General features: G+C 41.0%; 1 protein-coding gene across 1 annotated transcript in view; it reads right to left on the bottom strand.

Annotated features, from left to right (window-relative positions):
* LOC6560502 overlaps positions 1-19,110 on the bottom strand; it is a 66,464-nt gene that overhangs the window by 2,530 nt on the left and 44,824 nt on the right. Inside the window, exons 5-21 of the mRNA XM_001985871.2 lie at positions 17,540-17,745; positions 15,529-15,642; positions 14,715-14,924; positions 14,464-14,615; positions 13,654-13,798; positions 12,357-12,487; positions 11,281-11,440; positions 10,426-10,640; positions 10,077-10,158; positions 9,141-9,300; positions 8,741-8,877; positions 8,279-8,446; positions 6,629-6,991; positions 6,280-6,506; positions 6,169-6,201; positions 3,892-4,191; positions 534-863 (exon numbers count right to left, since the gene is read on the bottom strand). Coding sequence (XP_001985907.2) covers positions 534-863; positions 3,892-4,191; positions 6,169-6,201; positions 6,280-6,506; positions 6,629-6,991; positions 8,279-8,446; positions 8,741-8,877; positions 9,141-9,300; positions 10,077-10,158; positions 10,426-10,640; positions 11,281-11,440; positions 12,357-12,487; positions 13,654-13,798; positions 14,464-14,615; positions 14,715-14,924; positions 15,529-15,642; positions 17,540-17,745 — 3,133 coding nt within the window. The remainder of the gene's footprint in view (positions 1-533; positions 864-3,891; positions 4,192-6,168; positions 6,202-6,279; positions 6,507-6,628; positions 6,992-8,278; positions 8,447-8,740; positions 8,878-9,140; positions 9,301-10,076; positions 10,159-10,425; positions 10,641-11,280; positions 11,441-12,356; positions 12,488-13,653; positions 13,799-14,463; positions 14,616-14,714; positions 14,925-15,528; positions 15,643-17,539; positions 17,746-19,110) is intronic.

Below are 19,110 nucleotides of genomic sequence, written 5' to 3' on the forward strand. Positions count from 1 at the left end.
ATGTGTATTCACACACACGGTAATAATGTATATTTTTCCAGCATTATGAGCATAATCTACTTCCACCGTTTTAAGATATAAAAGCTTTTTAGCCTAATTAACAAACACTCAACTGAGTTGTCCATCTTGTGGTTGCTGTTTGTTTTTTGGATTTTGAAGTTTTCTGACTTGGGTTTTGCCGGCACATGGCGCATATTACTCAGCAATCCCTTGAGCAGTTATCAGACCAACCGCAAAAATCCATTTTCTGCCCCAGTGGCTCCAATTTATGAAAAGGAACAACAGATTTTTGGGCGTGGGATAGCATGTAGCATGGCGTCTGCCCAAGACAAATGCTTGCCACCCACCCATCAAGTCCAACCCAAAGAAAACTCACTTTGCATATTGATGCTTTTAACGTTTTGGACATTAAGCGACTTTCCCTTAACTGGGTGCTATCAACAAGCAGCAGCAAGCAGCAGCAGTCGGGAGTTGGCGACCAGTAGCTGGTGTTGCCCAGCACAGAACTAGAAGTTCATCAAAGAGACACTTACCACATCGCTGCCATAGAGGCTCATGCCGACGCCGACGCCAACGTTGACGCCAACGATGCTTCCGTTTCCGCCAGCGCCATTGGCCGCTGGCTGTTGTTGCTGCTGAACGACGGGCGGTGCTGCTGAAGATGTGGCCACCAGTCCCATGCACGTCACCGGCTGCAGCAGCCCGTCGCCAGTGGTGACCACGCTGTGCGCAAAGATGGGCGGCGGCGGCGTTGGCGAGAAGGTGGCCAATTGTGATGGATGTGACATGGTGACACCGGTGATGGTGGTGTTCGTGCCGAACATGGGACTCGTCGAGTACATGGGATGATGTGCCAGATCGATCTACATATACGTGAGTGTGAGTGTGTGTATGTGTGTGAGTGTGAGAGAATTGGGAGTACATATACAGTTAGAAAGAGAGGAAGAGAAAGAAGAGAGAAAGAGAGGGAGAGTGCAACATGTAATGATTTATATGCAGAAATTTGAGAGTTTCGTGTGTGCTGATTTTGCAACGCAGCTGTTTACTGTTAGCTGTTTTGCCTTATTTACAGTTAGATAGTTAAATGGATGGCAGTTGCAACGAGGGCTGCTCGAAATGTTCTACAATTACAAAATGTTTTTGTTCTTTCCATGCTTTTCATTAAGAAGGAAGAACCCTCCTCAATACTTTTCAGCTCATTCACATTTAAATGTTAATTATTTGTTGAGTTGTTATTGAGTAACCCTCGTTGATAGTTTAGCTCTAGTTACATCAGCTATTTTGTTGACTTACAAACTCAAATTAATATATGTACGTGCATGCAGGTATTTTATGTATGTACAGGTGGGGGAGCTATTTATATATACATATGTACACGTGTCTTTGTGTACGCATTTGTGGTTGCACATGTTGGAGGCACCAGCGCTTCTATGTTTTTGTTAATGTGTTGGTTGTTGATGTTGGTATTTGTTATTGTTGTTCCAAGTTACCATTACGCCGCAATTGGCGTTTATTTAGCCAGCGCCAGTTTCATCCCCCATACACTGTCTACAATAATTGCCCGCTGGGAGAAAATGCGAAAGTGTGAGTGCTTGTGTGTGTGTGTGTGTGTGTGTGTGTGTGTGTGTGTGTGTGTGTGTGTGTCAGTGAGTGTTTCCAAGTGTGATTATGTGGTTGTGGGTACAGTTGTGGGTACAGTTGTGGGCCAGAATTAATGTTGCTGTCTGAATGTTCTCAATTTGCTTTGAATGAAATTAATGTTTAACGCAAAATAAATTTAAATTGAATAGCACAGGCCACTATCAAAATATGCCCCGACACAGGGAGACTTGTGTGCATAAAAACATTTCCTTCTCAGTTTCTCAACAACCGAAAACTGTGTCCCAAATTAATCTGTGTATTTCTAAATAAATAAATTTGGCGCAGAAAAGGTAACTGTTAAGATATTGATACTGCGCTTGCCAAGTCAACATTTTTCGTTGACTTCTTTGTTTTGTTTGATATTTTTTGGCTTAAAATATAAATTTAATTACTAAAATAAAATTGAAGCATAATTTTCTGCATTGACCATAATTAAAATATTAAAATGGAATGGCGGGTCATAAATATTCCATTGTTCAATATAAAAGGCAAAGCTGATTAAGTTATTTGTTTTTCGACGCTACTCTGTCCCACACCATTTAAAAGTTAAAATGACCTGAATACCCATTGTAAAAACTCTGGCGCAAAGCGCTGTTTGAAAACTTTGAAAACATACAACATCAGCATCAACAACAACACCAACAACAACAACGATAAGAACACTTACAGCTGTAGCAGCTATAGTTGTGCAAAATACAAAATACAAACATATATAATCGAATTAAAAATAATAAAACAGAGAACTAAAATCAACGGCAAACATTTTTGCCTGCTGGTCCGAGAACTGTGTCGTGTACAACTTTTCAATAAATGACAATAAAGCCATACAATGTCATTAGGTGAATGGTTTGACCCCATCTTTGCTCCCCTGCTCCCTTGCTTCCATTCAATGTGGTTGTTGTTTTTTTCGCCCATAAAAGTTGTTTGCTGTATGCACATTGACAATGTTCTACACACACACACACACACACACACATAAAATGTTCTGCTTAAGTGTATTTTAAAAGCAGCCAGTTCTGGCATGGAGCCCCAGCAATAACATCCAGTCACAAGTACAAATGCCAGTGCAGAACATGAACATAACTCAAGTCATTACAATAATTGTTGAAATCAAAGCAGGCCATAGACAATGCCCAGTCCTCCCAACAGGAGGAGGCTCAACTCAATGGCCAGCAAAGTGGGTAGCTAAACTTGTCGTTTACCTGGACCTGGGCACATGATTTAAGTTAAAATCCCATGGAAGTAGGTGGACAAGTTACAGACTGACCTCAAGTTCAGTTCTAATTTCGACTTGCGAGAAACATTCACAGGAAACTACTGTAGTTACAGAAAATTAATTAATAACTAAATATATATAAATTTATATCTTATTTATCTGATGAGAAAAAAAACAATTTCCTAGAACAGAAAAATATTTATAGCCAACAAGCATTCTTTTTCTTTTGAGAATTTACAATAAAATGCATTGAATTTGTTTTTGAGATGATTTAGTTTAATAATGTGAATACTGTGCATATTATTATATATATTCCCAATCGTTACTCGGGTCATGAATCACTTTTTTAAAGCGTATTCAAGCTTGTATGTTGCTCAGCTAGATTTATTTGTGTGTTATGTTCGACTAGCATTCGCATTACGTATACGTCCTGCTGGGTGACAAATGCATATTCATTGCGTTGTGCAGCACTAGCTTGATTCAGTTTGGCATACACACACACACACACACACACGAACACATACACCCAGACACACAAATACGAACGTATTTCAAATCATATTGCAGCTGCACAAAATTGTTTTTAACTCTTCTGTTCTTGTTATCCTGGGTATGCGTAATTTCGAGCACATTTTTTGTCAATAGAAGACAAATATTTGTGTGTGAAGCTATTGCATAGTTGTTGGTGCCAGCTGTCAGTTTATTGATTTGCCAGCTGTAACTGCAACTGACTGTGTATATATGCGTCTATGTGTGTGGGCCATCGGATTGCGGTGGCTATAATTGATTTTGCCCCATCTCTTGAGAAGTAATTAAAAATCTTGTGGCAGCTTGTAATGAGAACACGCTGAGGCAGCAGCAAATAAAGAGCAACGAATGCAGTAATAACAAAGTTTTCTCAAATTTATTATTGCTAAAGTAAAATACAAGTGAAAAATCAAATTAACAAATCATACCACTAAACAGCACTACCAAAAAACCAAACAAAATACAACAAAACAAAAACAATTAAAGTAAATACTTGGGCTTCACACACGTGTCGCATAACTGTGCATGTAGAGACCAGAGCCAGTGCCGCCCACATTATCGACCACAGCGCCAGCCACATAGCTGTTGCCCGACGCCGTGGCCGTCTGCCAGTCCGCCAAAATTTCATCATCCATCATAACATTTACCTGCGAGTAGATGTTCGGCTCGGCTCGCTTCAGCTCCGACTGCCTCGGACGTCCCAAGGTGGCGCTGCAATAGGGCGTCAAACGCTGGACGCCGCCAACTCCGACGCCAACGGCGCTGCCCACCATTGGGGCAGTCAGCTCGCTATAGCTGAGCTCAGTCTGTGTGAAAGAGAAAGAGTGATAAAGAGAGAAAGAGAGAGAGAGAGAGAGAGAGAGAGAGAGAGAGAGTGTGTGAGATGATTATGTCAAGTCAAGCACTTTCAATTTGGCCCAACAGTTGCATAATTGTCAGGTGTAAAGTTTGCCAAGTTGGGAATATCCTGGAGCTGAGCATTTAAGCTTCAAGTGTGAACAGAACATATTCATAGAATGTTGTAATTTGATATCAATTAACAAATAATTGACATTATTTAAGGATTGTGACAACACAAGAAATGATTGAAATCAAGTATTCAAATTATTTAAAAGAATTACATTGCTCAGTTCTTTCTTATGACTTAAGTGAATAGTTCTTTGAGGTTGACCTACGTAGAAAGTTACTAAGCTCATCCACAGATTTAATTTCATCCGCAAAATCTGTTCAAAATTGTCAAGAAGCATTTCTTAGTACTGCTTTTCACACCTCTCCAATTTGTGTACAAATGTCTGTAAAAATGTGTTTTGCTTTTTATTTTTGGTTGGTTTGGTTGCTGCTGACTTCGACATTGCAACGCCCACAGCCACTGGATGAAATGCTTGCTTGCAGTGCCTGTTTGTAATGTGTCTGGGCAGCGCCACCCACAAACCATCCTCCGCCTTTAACAACAATTCGCCCCCCCCACCATAGTACCTATCCTCTCGAGCAACTACTTTCAGTTAGCATCTGCAGTACCAAGTCGAGCACAGCGCACACTTGCCGTTTATTGCATTTTGAGTTTTGCAGGCTAACAGCAAAAAAAAAAAAGAAAAAACAGCAACAAATACAACAACAAGTATACACACAGGCACACACACAGATAGAGAGAAAATGCGCGCATCCTTTGCCTGTTTTGCTCCTTAGCTATGCTCCTGCTGATCGTCTGTTGGCTTGTCCGCCTGCAACTTATTTTTATTAAATTCGCAAATGGAAAATTTATATTGCTACAGCTGCTACTACTGCTGCTGCTGCTGCTGCTACTGCTGCTGCTGCTTCTCGCTGGTCGTTTTTGCTGCTTATCCATGTTGCTGCTGGTGGGCGTGGCATACAAACACACAAATATATACATAGAAAATTTCTACTTTAATGATTTTCAAATTATGTTGGTTTTGCTGCGGTTGCCACTGTTGCTGCCACGCCCACACACCCTAACGCCCCCAGCTCGCTGATTTTTATTTATTTGCGCGACCTTCACCGACGTTGTCTGTGGCGTGTTTTGGGCGAAATTCAGCTTGCATTTTAGACAAACGATAACATATATTTTCGCTGTCGGCGTTGGCCACGAAATGAAGCATAGAGGGCGCCACACCGATATGGTTGAAATTATGGCTGTCGGTTTTGAAATTAAGCGCAATTATTTTTGGCTAACAGCTTGGCTGAATAGTTGGCCATCATTTTATTTTAATAAACAGTCATACTATTCAAGCTGCTAATTATTTAACCAAAATACAAATTTTTTCTGCTAATAAGAACAATTATTGTAAAGCTTATAAAATTGATTTATTGTCTAAAATAATTTAAGAATCTCTTGTAATTCGTTTTCTTTAAATAAAAAATAAAGTTTTTTACTGCAGTATGTTGGAATACAGCTTTATTTGCTTGCTGGTCAAATGTCCGTCTGTGTCTTTTATCTGTTTTGCTTGGGCTGAGAGTTGGTAACAGCAACAAAGCGCCCATCAATTCCGGCTTAAATAATGAACTGTTTGCTGGCCATAAAAACCACTTAACCCGAAATATGCGCAGCACAACGGCAACGCTGAGGTCCACTACCGGTTACAACTTGAATGGGTAGGAGAGATGTAGGGGGATATTACTCATATAGCCAAGCACTTGGCCAGCAGCTGGCCGGCCACCTGTCCTGGCTATAAATTAAGATGGCTGCCAACGCGGCCATATTGTAAAAGGTTAAATGTTTGACTGCCAGCTAAGTGCGGATTAGGGCTCAGCCCGGCATAACTCACCTTCTGTTGCTGCTGCTGTTGGAGCTGCTGCTGATGCTGCTGATGCTGCTGTTGCTGCTGCTGCTGCTGCTGCTGCTGATGGTGCGGATGCTGCTGGTGGTGTTGCTGCTGTTGATTGGCATAAGCGCCCATTTTGCTAACGGGTATAAGCGTATTATATTGTATATACTGGCCATGTGCTGTTGGGGGTCCGGACTTTTTATCGACTACCGCATACGTTGGCATTATGTGATCATATGTGCTCGAGGTAATCACGGCATTCTGCTCGGCCAGTGCAGCCGTGGCATAGGCACGACTATGACCCTTTGTTGTCCACTCATCGTCCACGTCATGTCCATCTGCCAAATAGTGGACATCAGTTAGCTAAGGCGCCACACAGCACTCAGATAATCAATAATGAGAACCGCAGACAATTGTCCTGGGTGGCGGCTAGATAGAATGGAATACAGGGCTCGCTCACCTTGTGGTATGATGTCCGGGTTCTTATCAATGCTGTCGAGGCTACTCGTCACGTGACACGTCTCGCGACCAATGCGATGCATATCCTGCACTGATTGGCCCCCATTGTGCGCGAGGGTGCCGATGCCCAGGCTGCCATTGTTGTTGCTGCCAAGGATGCCGAGGTTGCCGTTGCCGTTGGCGGTGCTGCCGCCGGTGCTGCCCGGATGCGAGTAATTATTGCGATCGCGTCCCGATGAGCCTCTCACGCGCACCACCACAACGATGATGAGTGCCACAAGGAATATGCTGCCCACAATTCCAGCCAGTATGCCAAGGAATGGCCGGATGTCCTCGATGACGGGCGCATAAGCCAGCGATAGGTCTGCATGAGTTGTGGCCAGTTGTGGACGCAGTCACGACCAGTGGGAAGAGACAAGAAGTGAGAAAGGGCGAATTCACAGGATAAGCGTGTACTACAATAATTTAACGAGAATGCATTGTATATTTTTCTGCCTGTCCTTATTCTCGCATATTTTTTGTAATGTTCCTCTCTCTCTCTCTCTCTCTCTGATTCACTCTCTCTCCCCTACTCTTTCTCTATGTTTTATCTTTGCATTGTTTTATGAGCTGCTAACTACGTTCCGTTGTCGGTGCCGGCACCGGGTCCATTCCCCGGTCCCCCTTCACATTATTGTTGTTTTCGTTGTCGGTCCCAGTTCCTGCCGCACGTGCTTGGAATTTAGTGCCGCTTTAATGAGCTGCATGTGTGTTGGTAGCTTATATATATGTATATGTATATATATATGTGTGTGTGTGTGTGTGTGTGTATGTCCAGTACGTGTGTGGTCCGTTGTAAACCGCTCAGTGTTAAGGTTGCTAATTTTTGTCTCAGCCGCCGGCGGCATGTCGGGCATTTTTAGTAGCCAAAGTCAGAAACATTTGCTCGCAAATTCCGTCCGGATTTATAGTGTGGTCTTTGTAAATTTAAAGTGAAAATTATTCATATCGTATGCAAAGTTAGTGAATTAACAAATTGAATAACGTAACACAAATAAAATATTCACATTATACAAATTTATTGAAAATAAAATTAACAAAAAAACATATGAAAAGTAAAAAATAAAAATCATTTAACATATAAACAAAACAAAATATAATAAAAAGTTTTACAACATAAAACATGAATCAACAAAATGAACAATTGCGAATCTTGTGTAATACTCTGAAATTGCTAATAAGATTCAAAAATTTCAAAGTTCAGATTCTAAACTGGGAAATGCAATTTGAATTTCATTACCGTTGTCATAAATTAACCGATACTTAAAAGCAATGGCTTTTTGATCATTTGGAATCCAGATAAATAATCCATTATCATTTGGAAAAGCGATTACTTGACAAAATTGAACAATTTAACTCCAAAATTTCAGAGTATGGATACAATTATCGAAATCTCAAATCTTTAAATTAAATTAATACTAAGGCAAAAATAAAAATTAAACATTATTGTAAAATGAACAGAATAACAAATTGGATTAACAAATAAAAACTAAATAAATTTGTTGTGAGTATATATAGTAAAGATAAAGTAATTGTAGATGAAATTCAAGTGAAGCAAAGAAACATAGAATGGCGAATTAATACAAAATATAAAGCTCAAAGTAGCCACTACCTTCATCGGACTCCCCATTGCCCACCTCCACATTTATAAATTCATCCTCGTCGCAAATACAATCGCTTGTTGTTGGCTTTGGTGTAGTGGTAGTTGTTGTTGTTGCTGTTGCTGTTCTGCCATAAGATGGCTTAAGAGCTGGATAGGACTTGGTAAATGTTATTGTAACTGAAAGCATGCAACCAAAGCGCAGTAATAAAGAAAGAAATGTTAAAGAAAGCAAAGAACTTAAAGCAAATTAAAAGACAAATCAAACCGTCAGACCGAGTGAGTCATGAGTAACAGTAAACTGCATTCTATTGAGCGAAACCAGCGGCAATTAATTTGTAGGCAATGACTGGCAGGACAGGATGCCGAGCAGGACATGCATGAAATTGCAAATGCATTTGCCTCTCACACGCACCCGCAGTCTGTTTGGGGATAGCATTCGGTTGCGATACCCTGCTTTGGCTGACAACTCACCCGTTTGCTTCTCGGGATCCTTTAGCGTGTAGACCTGCAGTATGGTCGCATTGCTGCGTCCTTTGGTGTTGTTCGCAATGAGGAAGACATTGTAGCCCATGCCGGGCACCAGACCGCTCACCTCAAAGTATGGCTTGCTGTAATGTGCGTCGAATCGATATTTGAATGTTCCACAGGACAGGCAAACCACAGAAACGAAATCAGACCGAGAATACGAGAACGAGAAACGGGAAACGGGAATAAGAACGATAAATGAGCAATGCTGCATGCAGCACATGGCTTGAGGATTGGGCAACGATGCGTTTTGCTACGCCTCGTTGAGCCTTGTTGTTGTGTAATACAAAAGTCACACGGCGTGTGATTCAGATTCAAATTCAGATTCAGATTGCCGTCTACTCACTTTGATTTGTAAATTTTTGGATAGCGCGTCGTTCCATTCACATAAACCTCCATGATAAAGTCCTGCTGCAGGCCACCATCGAAGCCTTCGATGCACTCAATTTGGAAGCCCGACGATGTTTGATTGAGCAATGTGCAGTTCAGCAATGGATCCGGTTCGCCTATTCAAGCATAAAATTCGTGTTTTTTGTTATGTTAGTCATTTTTTTACATTTTTCGGCATAGTTTTTTTGCTTCCGCTGCTTAGCAGTCAAGCAACAAATTGCTAAAGTTGCACGTGTCATGTGACTGATTTGCAATTGCAGATGCAACAAAATGTGATTTCAAAATCAATAAGCCACATCAGCATAAGCAGCAGTAGCAGTAGGAGCTGACTCAGAGCATCAGCAACACAATAACAACTTTGTGTAATCCAGCCAAGCACCGAAAGTGCCAAAGTCATCAACAAATCAGCACAGTTGCAGGCTACCCGCAACCGTAACACTAAACATAAACAAAAACACTGATAGAGTGTGAAGCAGAACTTAGAGGGCTAACAAAGCAACGACATTTGAATACCCTAAAACAGTTTAAGCTTATTTGAACGACGTAATAACTTGGAGAGGTGTTTCTGCAGCTCCTGTAATCAAAATACAAATTATGAGAAGTGTAGTCAGCTTTTATTCAGATTAATCTTTTTGCCAATCTTTGATAACATCTAAAGCGCAATCCCAACTGCAGTCACATAACCTTAACTACCCTAATCTCTACACTGTCCGCCAGAGTCTAAGCGTTTGCTGGCCACTGTCCGGAAATGAGACCAAAGGGACAATCACGTGGACCACATTCGAAAGAGGGATAGAGAGTGGGAATAGAGCGGGTGGGGTATATTCCTGTCAGATTGGCTGTGTGTGATTGGTGAGTGTGTGTGTTGTGTATGTTGGTGGTTTGTACTCACCTGCCGGCACTATTGTGTACACACAGGGTTCACTTTGATCGCCAATCTCGTTGCTGGCCCAGCACAGCAGCGTTCCATAGTCCTGCGAATGAAAAAGAAGAAGCCAAAACCAAGTTGAGTGTATGTGTATTGGAATGAGCTATGTGTGCGAGTGTGGGTGTGTGGGGCATGAGTGACAATGCAATGGTATTCCGTTGACTTAATTTATGCATGCAACGCGACGTTGGCGACACACCTTTTTGGGGGCTCTAATTGAAAATTCAAAACCGCAATTCGCTTGGAAAATTATGTGCTGCCCATGTAGTGATTTATAGCAAGACCCCATTGTGTGAACTAAAGCTCTACTTACGTTCTCCGTCCTGGGAGTGTAGCGGGCGACACTGCGTCCACGGTCGACACCAAAATCTGATACGGGTATATCAGCTGTCTCGCCTTGGGTTGCATTGAATTTCCAGACGAATTTTGCCTCCGCCGGATTCGCATCGATTTCGCAAGCAACCTTAACGATCTCATGGCGGCCCGAACTGTAAGTGGTGCGCTGCCCGGCACGGCAAACAGGAGCAACTGCCAAATGAAGAAGAAAGGCCAGTGAGAAGTGAGCAATGAGTACGTATGTAAATTGGCAACTCATTTGCATAATTAAAGCAAAACATTGCAAAACTTGGGTTCAATTTGTGCTTAAGCACTGCACAACAAAAGCACTCGTTTGTCTCCGTTTTTACAAAGAGTTTAGTTTACTCTTCACTATAAACACAAAGATACAAATACGATATCGCTGTCTCTATTCAGTGTTCTGAAGGTATCGCTGCCTTTTATTTAGTTCAATCAATTTTTGGACTTCTTGTTATTTTGAATTTTATACGAAAATTGTTGCTTCTGTTTGTGCTTGTGCATTTGATGCCATTTATTATTAAAATAGACCTGTTTGTATTTTTGTTTATTCAGTTGAATGTGCCTCGTGCAACATGTTGACGAGTTGGTTAGTTAGTTGCACAGCTGATGGCTATTGTGCTTGGCGTCTTGTTTATTGTTTTGACATGAGTGTTTTGGGTTTTGTTAGAGCATTCATTTGTCAAAGAATCTGTTGACCTGTTTATCAATTTTCGTATTTATTGAACCATAAATTCAATTAAATAAACTATAAACTTTTGTCCGACTATTTATCTGACTACTTAAATGTTTACTTGCGCACTGGATTACTTACATCGTATGTCGAGCTGGACGGGATTGCTTTCGCCATCGCCTTCGCGATTGCTGCCTACACAGGTGTAGATACCCGTCCTGGCTCTGCTTGCATTCTGCAGGACGAGGCTCTGATTGGCCACGACGATGCCCTCGGCGGGGTTGTTTTCTAGTATTTCACCCTGTAATGGAAATTGAAAACTCGCCATTTTTAGACATGCATTATATTTTATTGGGTTAAATTCAATTTGTCGATAACTGTGCGTTGAAATAAATTTAATTTGAGGCTATAACACTTTCATGTTGCCCGACATTTACGCCCCGAGGCAAGGCGATAGATGCTCTGTTGAGTACAAAGGGGGCGTGGCTGCATAATTTAGAAACATGGCTGCATAAATTGTTAAGTGCTTTTATAGCTAAATAATTCAATAATAAATTGTATAAATTTCTATATGCCGCTCTGAGCGTATATGTGTGTGAGTCTATTTGGGTGTGTAGATTTTTTTTCTGCCTGTCAGCCTCAAAATATGCAACATGTGCTTGTGTTTGTGGTGTGTGAGCTCCACTTTTCGATTTGTTGTGTGGCCTCAGGGTAATTTATGTATAGAATATAATGAAAATAATAATGTATAATAACCGACTTCAATTTTTCATCGTTTTGGCTTTGCACTTGTGCATGCATTAACTGGGCCCAGAGCTAAATGGCTGAGGTAAGCATTCAAAATGGCATCGTCTTGAAGTAGCCATATTAATGGTGCTGGAGGCTATGTTAAGATGTATTCAGATCTATTTCTATATATTTTTATCTACGTGGAGTTGTAGGGATGAATTAAGCACTTTACTTATAGATGTGGTAATATGAGTAAAACTTTTAGACTTAATAGGTAAGAAATTAATGTGAAAATGAATAACAACAAGGAAAAACATCGTAGCACAAAAGGTTCAGCTCAGTTCACTTTGACAACATAAATCAAATATGCGTTTTATTTAATTTTTATATACATTTGGGCTATAGTTTACAAATTAAACGCAAAAATTATCATAACGTTTTCAATATATTTCTTATTTGTTTATTTTTTTTTATAATTTTTAACTTACATTGTGTCGCCAGCTGACTTTATATATCCATGGATTCGACTTGATGTTGCACTCGAAGAAAACATCGACACCCTCACGCAGAGTTGCGTTAAGTGAGTTAGTGCCCAGTTCCAGGCTCACAACAGGTATATCTATATGTAGGAATGGAAAATATGATAATCATTAGAGTTCCATACAAAGCAAAGTGGCCTTAAGCGATTAGCAGCCAAGGCGACAAAGCGGCCTAAAAAATAAAGCACAAATTAATTTGAGAGCACAGCAAACAAAAGTCGACCAAGCATAATCATAAAAAGCGTACACCAAATAAAATAGGCGAGGCGCACATAAAGGTGTAATTATTTTGTAAGCTTCACAAATTAGGCAATTTAAGTGTGAAAATTCACAGACACTCCCCGCGTTAGCTCTTGTTGGCAATTTGACTAGGCTCGGAAGATTTTGTGAATACACTGCGTAGACTGCCAATTTGTATATGGGAAGCGGCAAGGTTCCAAAATAAATCTACACGTAAATGGACAAGAGAAATTTGTTTTCGGTTTGGGTTGAAATTTTAACTTAATTAAATCAAAATTGGTGTGCGGAATGCGCGAATCAATTAAGCTTATTAAGCAATCTATCAAATTGTGCAAACAAGACCTCCGCCAACTCAGGCCAAAGGGTTGCCCAATGGACCACAAGTTTCAATACAATCCTGCGCAGATATAAAAAAAAATAAAAAAAATATGTATATAACCAAAAATTTTAAAAGGTAAGCAACCAAAAAGCGCACTGTAAAGCCAACAGGAAACGGAAGCGGTTAGGTATGGGAGGCGGATTGCCATTTAAATTTTGTGCAAACAGGTCGAAAACTGGAACAGCATAAAGATGGCTTCGCAGTCAGCGGCGCTGCTTGCGGTGTTTGTGGCGGGTTAAAAAGTTTTGCAAGTTTGGCGCAAAGTTTTGCCGGCCGCCGCTGGAAATTAATTTGCCAAACTTGCCACAAGTTGGCACACAAAAAGCAGCAACAAAGAAGTAGAAGAAGAGAAAAAATAAAGAAATCCTCTGCCTTTTGGCAGCATTTTTGGGTGTAAAGTATTTAAAGTCGATATCGGCATTTTCTTTGCGTTTTGCGCTTTCGTTTTCATTAAAAAGTTGAGGCAGGCAAATAAAAAATTAAGCATACGCCTCCTTGGCTGCGGTTTTGATATTACTCGCTAAAATATAGCGCACTTCGCCCGACAAGACCCAACAACTTCGATGCGTTCCACAGCGTTCAGTTGATAAGCTAGACAGTCAGAGAGACAGTGCAAATAATACTTACGATAGATGTCCAATTTCCAGCCATCCTCCATGCCCGACTCAGGTATCATGCCCTGTTCGGCGCGGCAGGATAGAAACTTGCCGCGATCGTCGATGGTGGGCGTGAATGTCAGCACCGATGTGGTCATATTACCATCCGGATTGGCCTGCAAAGTCAACGAAATAGCAAAACAGTTAATGGTCCTCTTCAGTGTATTGTGCTGTCAAGCGAGACAAAGGAGCAGCAAGCACCAGCAGCTCTCCCAAGAGACGTGCAATGGGCAGTCGTTAAGGCCGTTGCTTGCTTTTAATTGAAGGCAGCTACGTGACTGCCGTTAAAGTAACTTCAATTACCACAAAGCATGTCTACTAGCAGTGTTCAGAAGGGTGACTGTTTGACTGCTGGGTCGTACTAGGCTAGGTCTTCAGCTTGGGGTTGCTTTAACAAGCTACCCCCCAGCTTTGAAATTTGCATGTGTACACCCTGTTAACTGCACGAGTTGTCGGGAAGCATATTAAACAGTTGTCCCCAAATGTACGACGATATGCATACAGTGGATCTGATTTTTGTTAACGGTCCTTAAATGTTAGAACTTTAATGCTATTGGAATATGTTCGGCCGAAAACTGACCTTAAACTTAACTAAAATATTTCTTCTTACAGGACACAGTTTCAGTTATTAAGGACATTTTGTTTCCCATTTCTTTATAGTTAAGTAGGAATTTTATTATTTTCAACTCTTTACAGGTGGTGGTCTAGTCTAACTCTTGGCGATTCGCAGACAAGTTTATGGATTTCAAGGGGTTTTTGGGGGCTAAGCCGATGTACTCACAATTTCATGGGTATTCTTCATGGGTGTGCTGCCCTTCCACCAGGTAATCGTTGGGGCTGGGCGTGAGCCGATGACGACGCAGCTGAGCTGATAAGAGTTCTCCGCCGAAAGCGGACGATTCTCGCCCTGCAGCTTGACAATCAGTGGGCGCACTGCCATGCAAGGACAAACACACACACACACACACACAAAGATAAAAGTAATTTAATTAGCTGGTGGTGCGGGTAGCGCATCCTTCGCACAAAACTCACAGTTCATGTCGAGAATGATGCTGCTGATAATTGGCGTTGTCAAATTATTGTTCTCCGCCCGGCACGTCAGCTGCATGTGAAGATTCTTGCGCTTTAGCTTCGCCAGCGATAGGACATTGCCCACACGTCGCTCCGAGAGTGGATGGCCCAGGCCAGAGCTATTGAACATTGTATTGCCGTGCCACCAGGTAACCCTCGGCTGTGGTCGACCTGCAGAAAAGCGAAGAAGATGAAAAAGAATGAGAATTACCCAGTGTATCATGTGGGTAGCTGCAAGGGATGAAAGAAGCGGGTCAAGCCGGGATGGTGTTGGGGTTTGGGTTGGTCGTGATATCTGCTGGGTGTGTGTGCAATTGATATGTTTGTTATACGGCTTTGACTTGAGTTTGCCAACCCACACCCACACCGCTCCCTATTCGTCCTTTCCTCTCCCTTTGTAGTTGCTTGCAGCGATTTAGCTGCTGTCTTTGACTGTTTGTTTATGTGCTCACAAGTGCCCCCTGTGTGTGTGTGTGAGTGTGTGTGAGTGTGTGTGTGTGCACAAGTGCCTTTCGCTATTTCATTTCTTGTCTTGTTTGGCTTTTAGCAATTTTCAAGTGCTCTCAATGCAATTTGTGTGGGCATTGTTGGTGTGCTCGTTGTTGGTTCGTGCAGTCGACAGCATTTCAGCAAATGTGAAATTAAATAAAATGCGAAATCTTTGCCGGCATTTTCGTGCTCATCACTTTTAATTGTCAGATACAAAAGGCAACGTCAACACTTGGACCAAAATGCTGCTCGATTCCACATTGTGGCGACGTGAGGATGAACTTACCGCCAATGGCCACGCACGTGACGTTCACACTGGAGCCTTCATTGTAGGGTCCCAGTGTATGGTCCTTGATGGTGGCACCCTTGCTGTCCAGTATAATGATAGATTCCGGTGGAGCTGTTACGAAAATAAACATTGAAATTGAGTCAGGTGTGGGTAAATAAACTCATTGAGGACTAACAACATTTTTAAATTACTAAAGCAGCATTTTTTACATTTTTCGACTAACTAAATTACCTATTTAATCTTGGCCGAGCGGTTTTATTTAAAATCTATTTAATTCTCTTAAATATACGCTGTTTTAGGGTGTGGGGGCATAGTAAACAGCTTCGCTTCGCAAAAGCTGCTCAAAAGAAATTGCTGTCTAAATATTAAAGAGCTGATTTGCAGTCTCGACAGGCTGCCATGTTTTATTCGCATTGCTCGGGGCGTTGCACGCCCAGTCCAGTGGCGGGCTGCAGGTTGCAGCATCCAGGTTGCAAACTTCAACTCAAAGTCAGCGCCAGCTTTGCTTCCTTTCATTCTATATTTACATATTTTTTTGGTTTTTCTTTGTTTTTTTGCCTATCCACGTGCTCAGCTGCCTTAGCCAGGAGGACTGGTTGTGTGAAATATACCAGTAAATTTTCGCAGACGTGTTGAGCAAACTTTTAATTTTCGCAAATTCGCTTGTTTTATTTTCTCACTTGCCACTATTTTGACTTGTTTGCTCGGCCGGCACGCGCCACGTTCCGATTATTCACTTAAAAATATTTTCATTTTGCTTGCAAAGCTGATGTTGCTAAGTTATTCACCAGCTTGGAAGAAGGTTGGCAATAATGGCTGGAGCTGAGCTTAATATATTTGCTGGCAAATTTGCAAAACATGTCCAGGACATAGCGGAAGCACCAGTATCATCCTTATCCGCAGCCAGAGTTGACCCACAGCGTCTTGTTACCGCTCGCATTAGCAGTGGCAAGTTGTCTAAACTGTCCACCCAAGCCTGGGCAACTTTTAATCTAATACTCGTATCTCTTTAAAGTTTTTGCCAACCAACGTACATAGTTCTAAATCCAGCCATGGTTTTACGCTTCACATGTCACAAACACAAGTATATATACACACACACACACACACACACACACATGCACAGTTGGTAGAGCATTGGATGCTGAACATGCTTGAGAAGTTTGTAAAACATAACCACGCCCCGTTGGCCAATGCCGCTTAACGCTTCATCTAGCAGCAGCGACGTCGACGTCGACGCCAACGCAGCCAGCAACTATTTACCAACAATACTTTTTTTTCCAGCCATAGAAAACCTTGCCGTATATTTCAGCTAAACGCCTTTAGAATTGCATATAAATTTTAATGCTAAATTGCAAGCTGCTAGTAGCTTGCCACACACGTAGTTGAATATCCAGACACAAAAAGAAAATAAATATTGTGAAAAAATTCTACTTGGGGATGTAGTTAAAAAAATAGTTGAAAAAATCACTAAGAGAAAAATTGCATTGGAATTTAACAAACTTTAAGTGCAGAAAATAAGCATTTTCAATTTATCTTCGTTATATTGATGCATTTTTTAATTAATGTTTTTATCACAATTAAATCGTTAATTCAGTTGAGTTAATCAAAGAGAGTGCCATAGCTAAAGAAACCTTTTGCGAAGGGGCAACGAGCACCATTTAAATAACTGAAATTAAATTCTAAAGTTGCACGCTGCACTTTTTATACTACTCCAGCTTAAAGAGCCAGAAGAAGGCCGTATGAAACTTTTTGCCAAGTTGGCACTTTAAAAGCTGTTTGCAAAACAAAGTTAAAACGAAATCAAAAAAAAATTGAGGCAAATTGGAAACAGAACTTGTTGGCAGAGTATACACAGAGCATACACTTGGCGTCTTATTTTGTAACTAATGTGTTTGCTCAAGAGCTGAGTGCTGCCCTCGGATATGTCGCTGCACAAATTAGCTGCTCAATAATGTTACTGTGTCATTGGCAGTGCTACATAATTGCTGTTGTGCTTACTACTTACTTATGACAGTTAAATTCACTTTGGAGTTGCGTGTCGGACTCTTTTGGAAGTCGACACGGCAGCGATATTCGCCCGTGTCATCCTCGGTTGTTGACTTGATGGTTAGCGTGCCGGCACGTCCTTCCACGTGAAAGGACAACCTCTCCCGATAGGTCTCATCCGACCAGTGCGTGCCCTGCGCAAAGTTCGAATCTCGTGTATCCACACTAAAACGAAATTGAAAACAAATCGAAAATGTTATTTAAGAATGAGTTAAAACAAATACCCTTAGCATTTCTTTTCTGCGCTCTTGCCGGAAAAAAAAAAACAAAAGTTTAAATCTACCCCAAGCGGGGGTTGTAAGAAAGAAACTTTTGTAAACTGTGTAATTGGGTTCTGCAATGAATTAATAATCCGACTCTTTGTATAACCGACCAGCCAAGCAGCCTTTTGTAATTTATTGTTTTAGTTTGTAATTGTAGATTATTGATTAATTTTTTTCTTTGTAGCTATTGTTGCGGTTTAAAGAAAGAGCACTTTTAAAGTTATCATAATGAGCTCAATTCAACGTACAATCAATAGTCTTAAAGTTTTTTCTACACTTTCAGCTGCCTTTTCAAATGTTTTGCCATCGACTTTAAAAACTTTACAACAGATTTGCAGGCAGGCAACTTTTTCCAGTTTGTTTTTGTTTTTTGGTGTTGGAATGGCCGCTGGCAATGCGTGAGAGTAAGTTTCATGTACATTTTATAGACATATATAGTATTTTAACAAGTTTGCTTTGAGTTAGATTTACAGGTGCACCAGTTAACCTTGACTTTTAAATTTTTTTTTGATATTTCCACATTGACAATTTAATATCTCACGGCATTTTAGCACAAGTATGAAAGAAAAGCAGTTAGCTTTGTGCTGTTACATATTATATAATGTCTTATTGCAGATGTATTACATCATGTTCTGATCTCAACTATGGATTTGAGTTTTGCTGTTTTTGCTTTGTGGGTCGTAAGTTTCATTATTGTTCACATTTTCTTTTCAAAAAGTAGCAAAACTAAAGCAAATAAAATTATTGGGCAACAAAAGTCAACTGCAGACTCAACTGTGCGAAACAAGAAAAGAGCTCTACTCACAGCTGCCATTGTTCTTCAAATCTCTTCTAGAAGTAGGCTACACTTTTGATTCATTTGTTTAAATTTCCACTTGCTTTCACAGAGGCTAATGTAATTTCCTAGATATTGTAGTTGTTTTGCCAGTTTTGATGCAAGTTCGTTAAGTCAGTTAGCAAATGCCATTCAGGCTTGTTGCATGTGCAAATACGTGTTTATGTTTTGTACCTTGGCAACCCTCGCAGCACAGTTCTGTTATGCTCTTTTTACGTGCTGGTCTGTGTTTATTGCATTTCAATTTTGATGTGCGGTATCATTTGGCGCAGTTGTGCACTAAGCAGCGAACTCTGCTGTAGTCAGTTTGCTTGAATGGTAGACCGGCAGTCAGCCGTCAGATCACATGTCAGTTAGTAATAAAAAAAAGAGCTCAGGCTCAGTCGATGCTAATTTGAAATGCCAGAAAACTGAGCAGCCATTGTGGCGTTA

This window comes from Drosophila grimshawi, unplaced genomic scaffold (assembly GCF_018153295.1).
Source record: "Drosophila grimshawi isolate 15287-2541.00 unplaced genomic scaffold, ASM1815329v1 contig_1367, whole genome shotgun sequence".
In the NCBI taxonomy this organism is placed as follows: Eukaryota; Metazoa; Arthropoda; class Insecta; order Diptera; family Drosophilidae; genus Drosophila; species Drosophila grimshawi.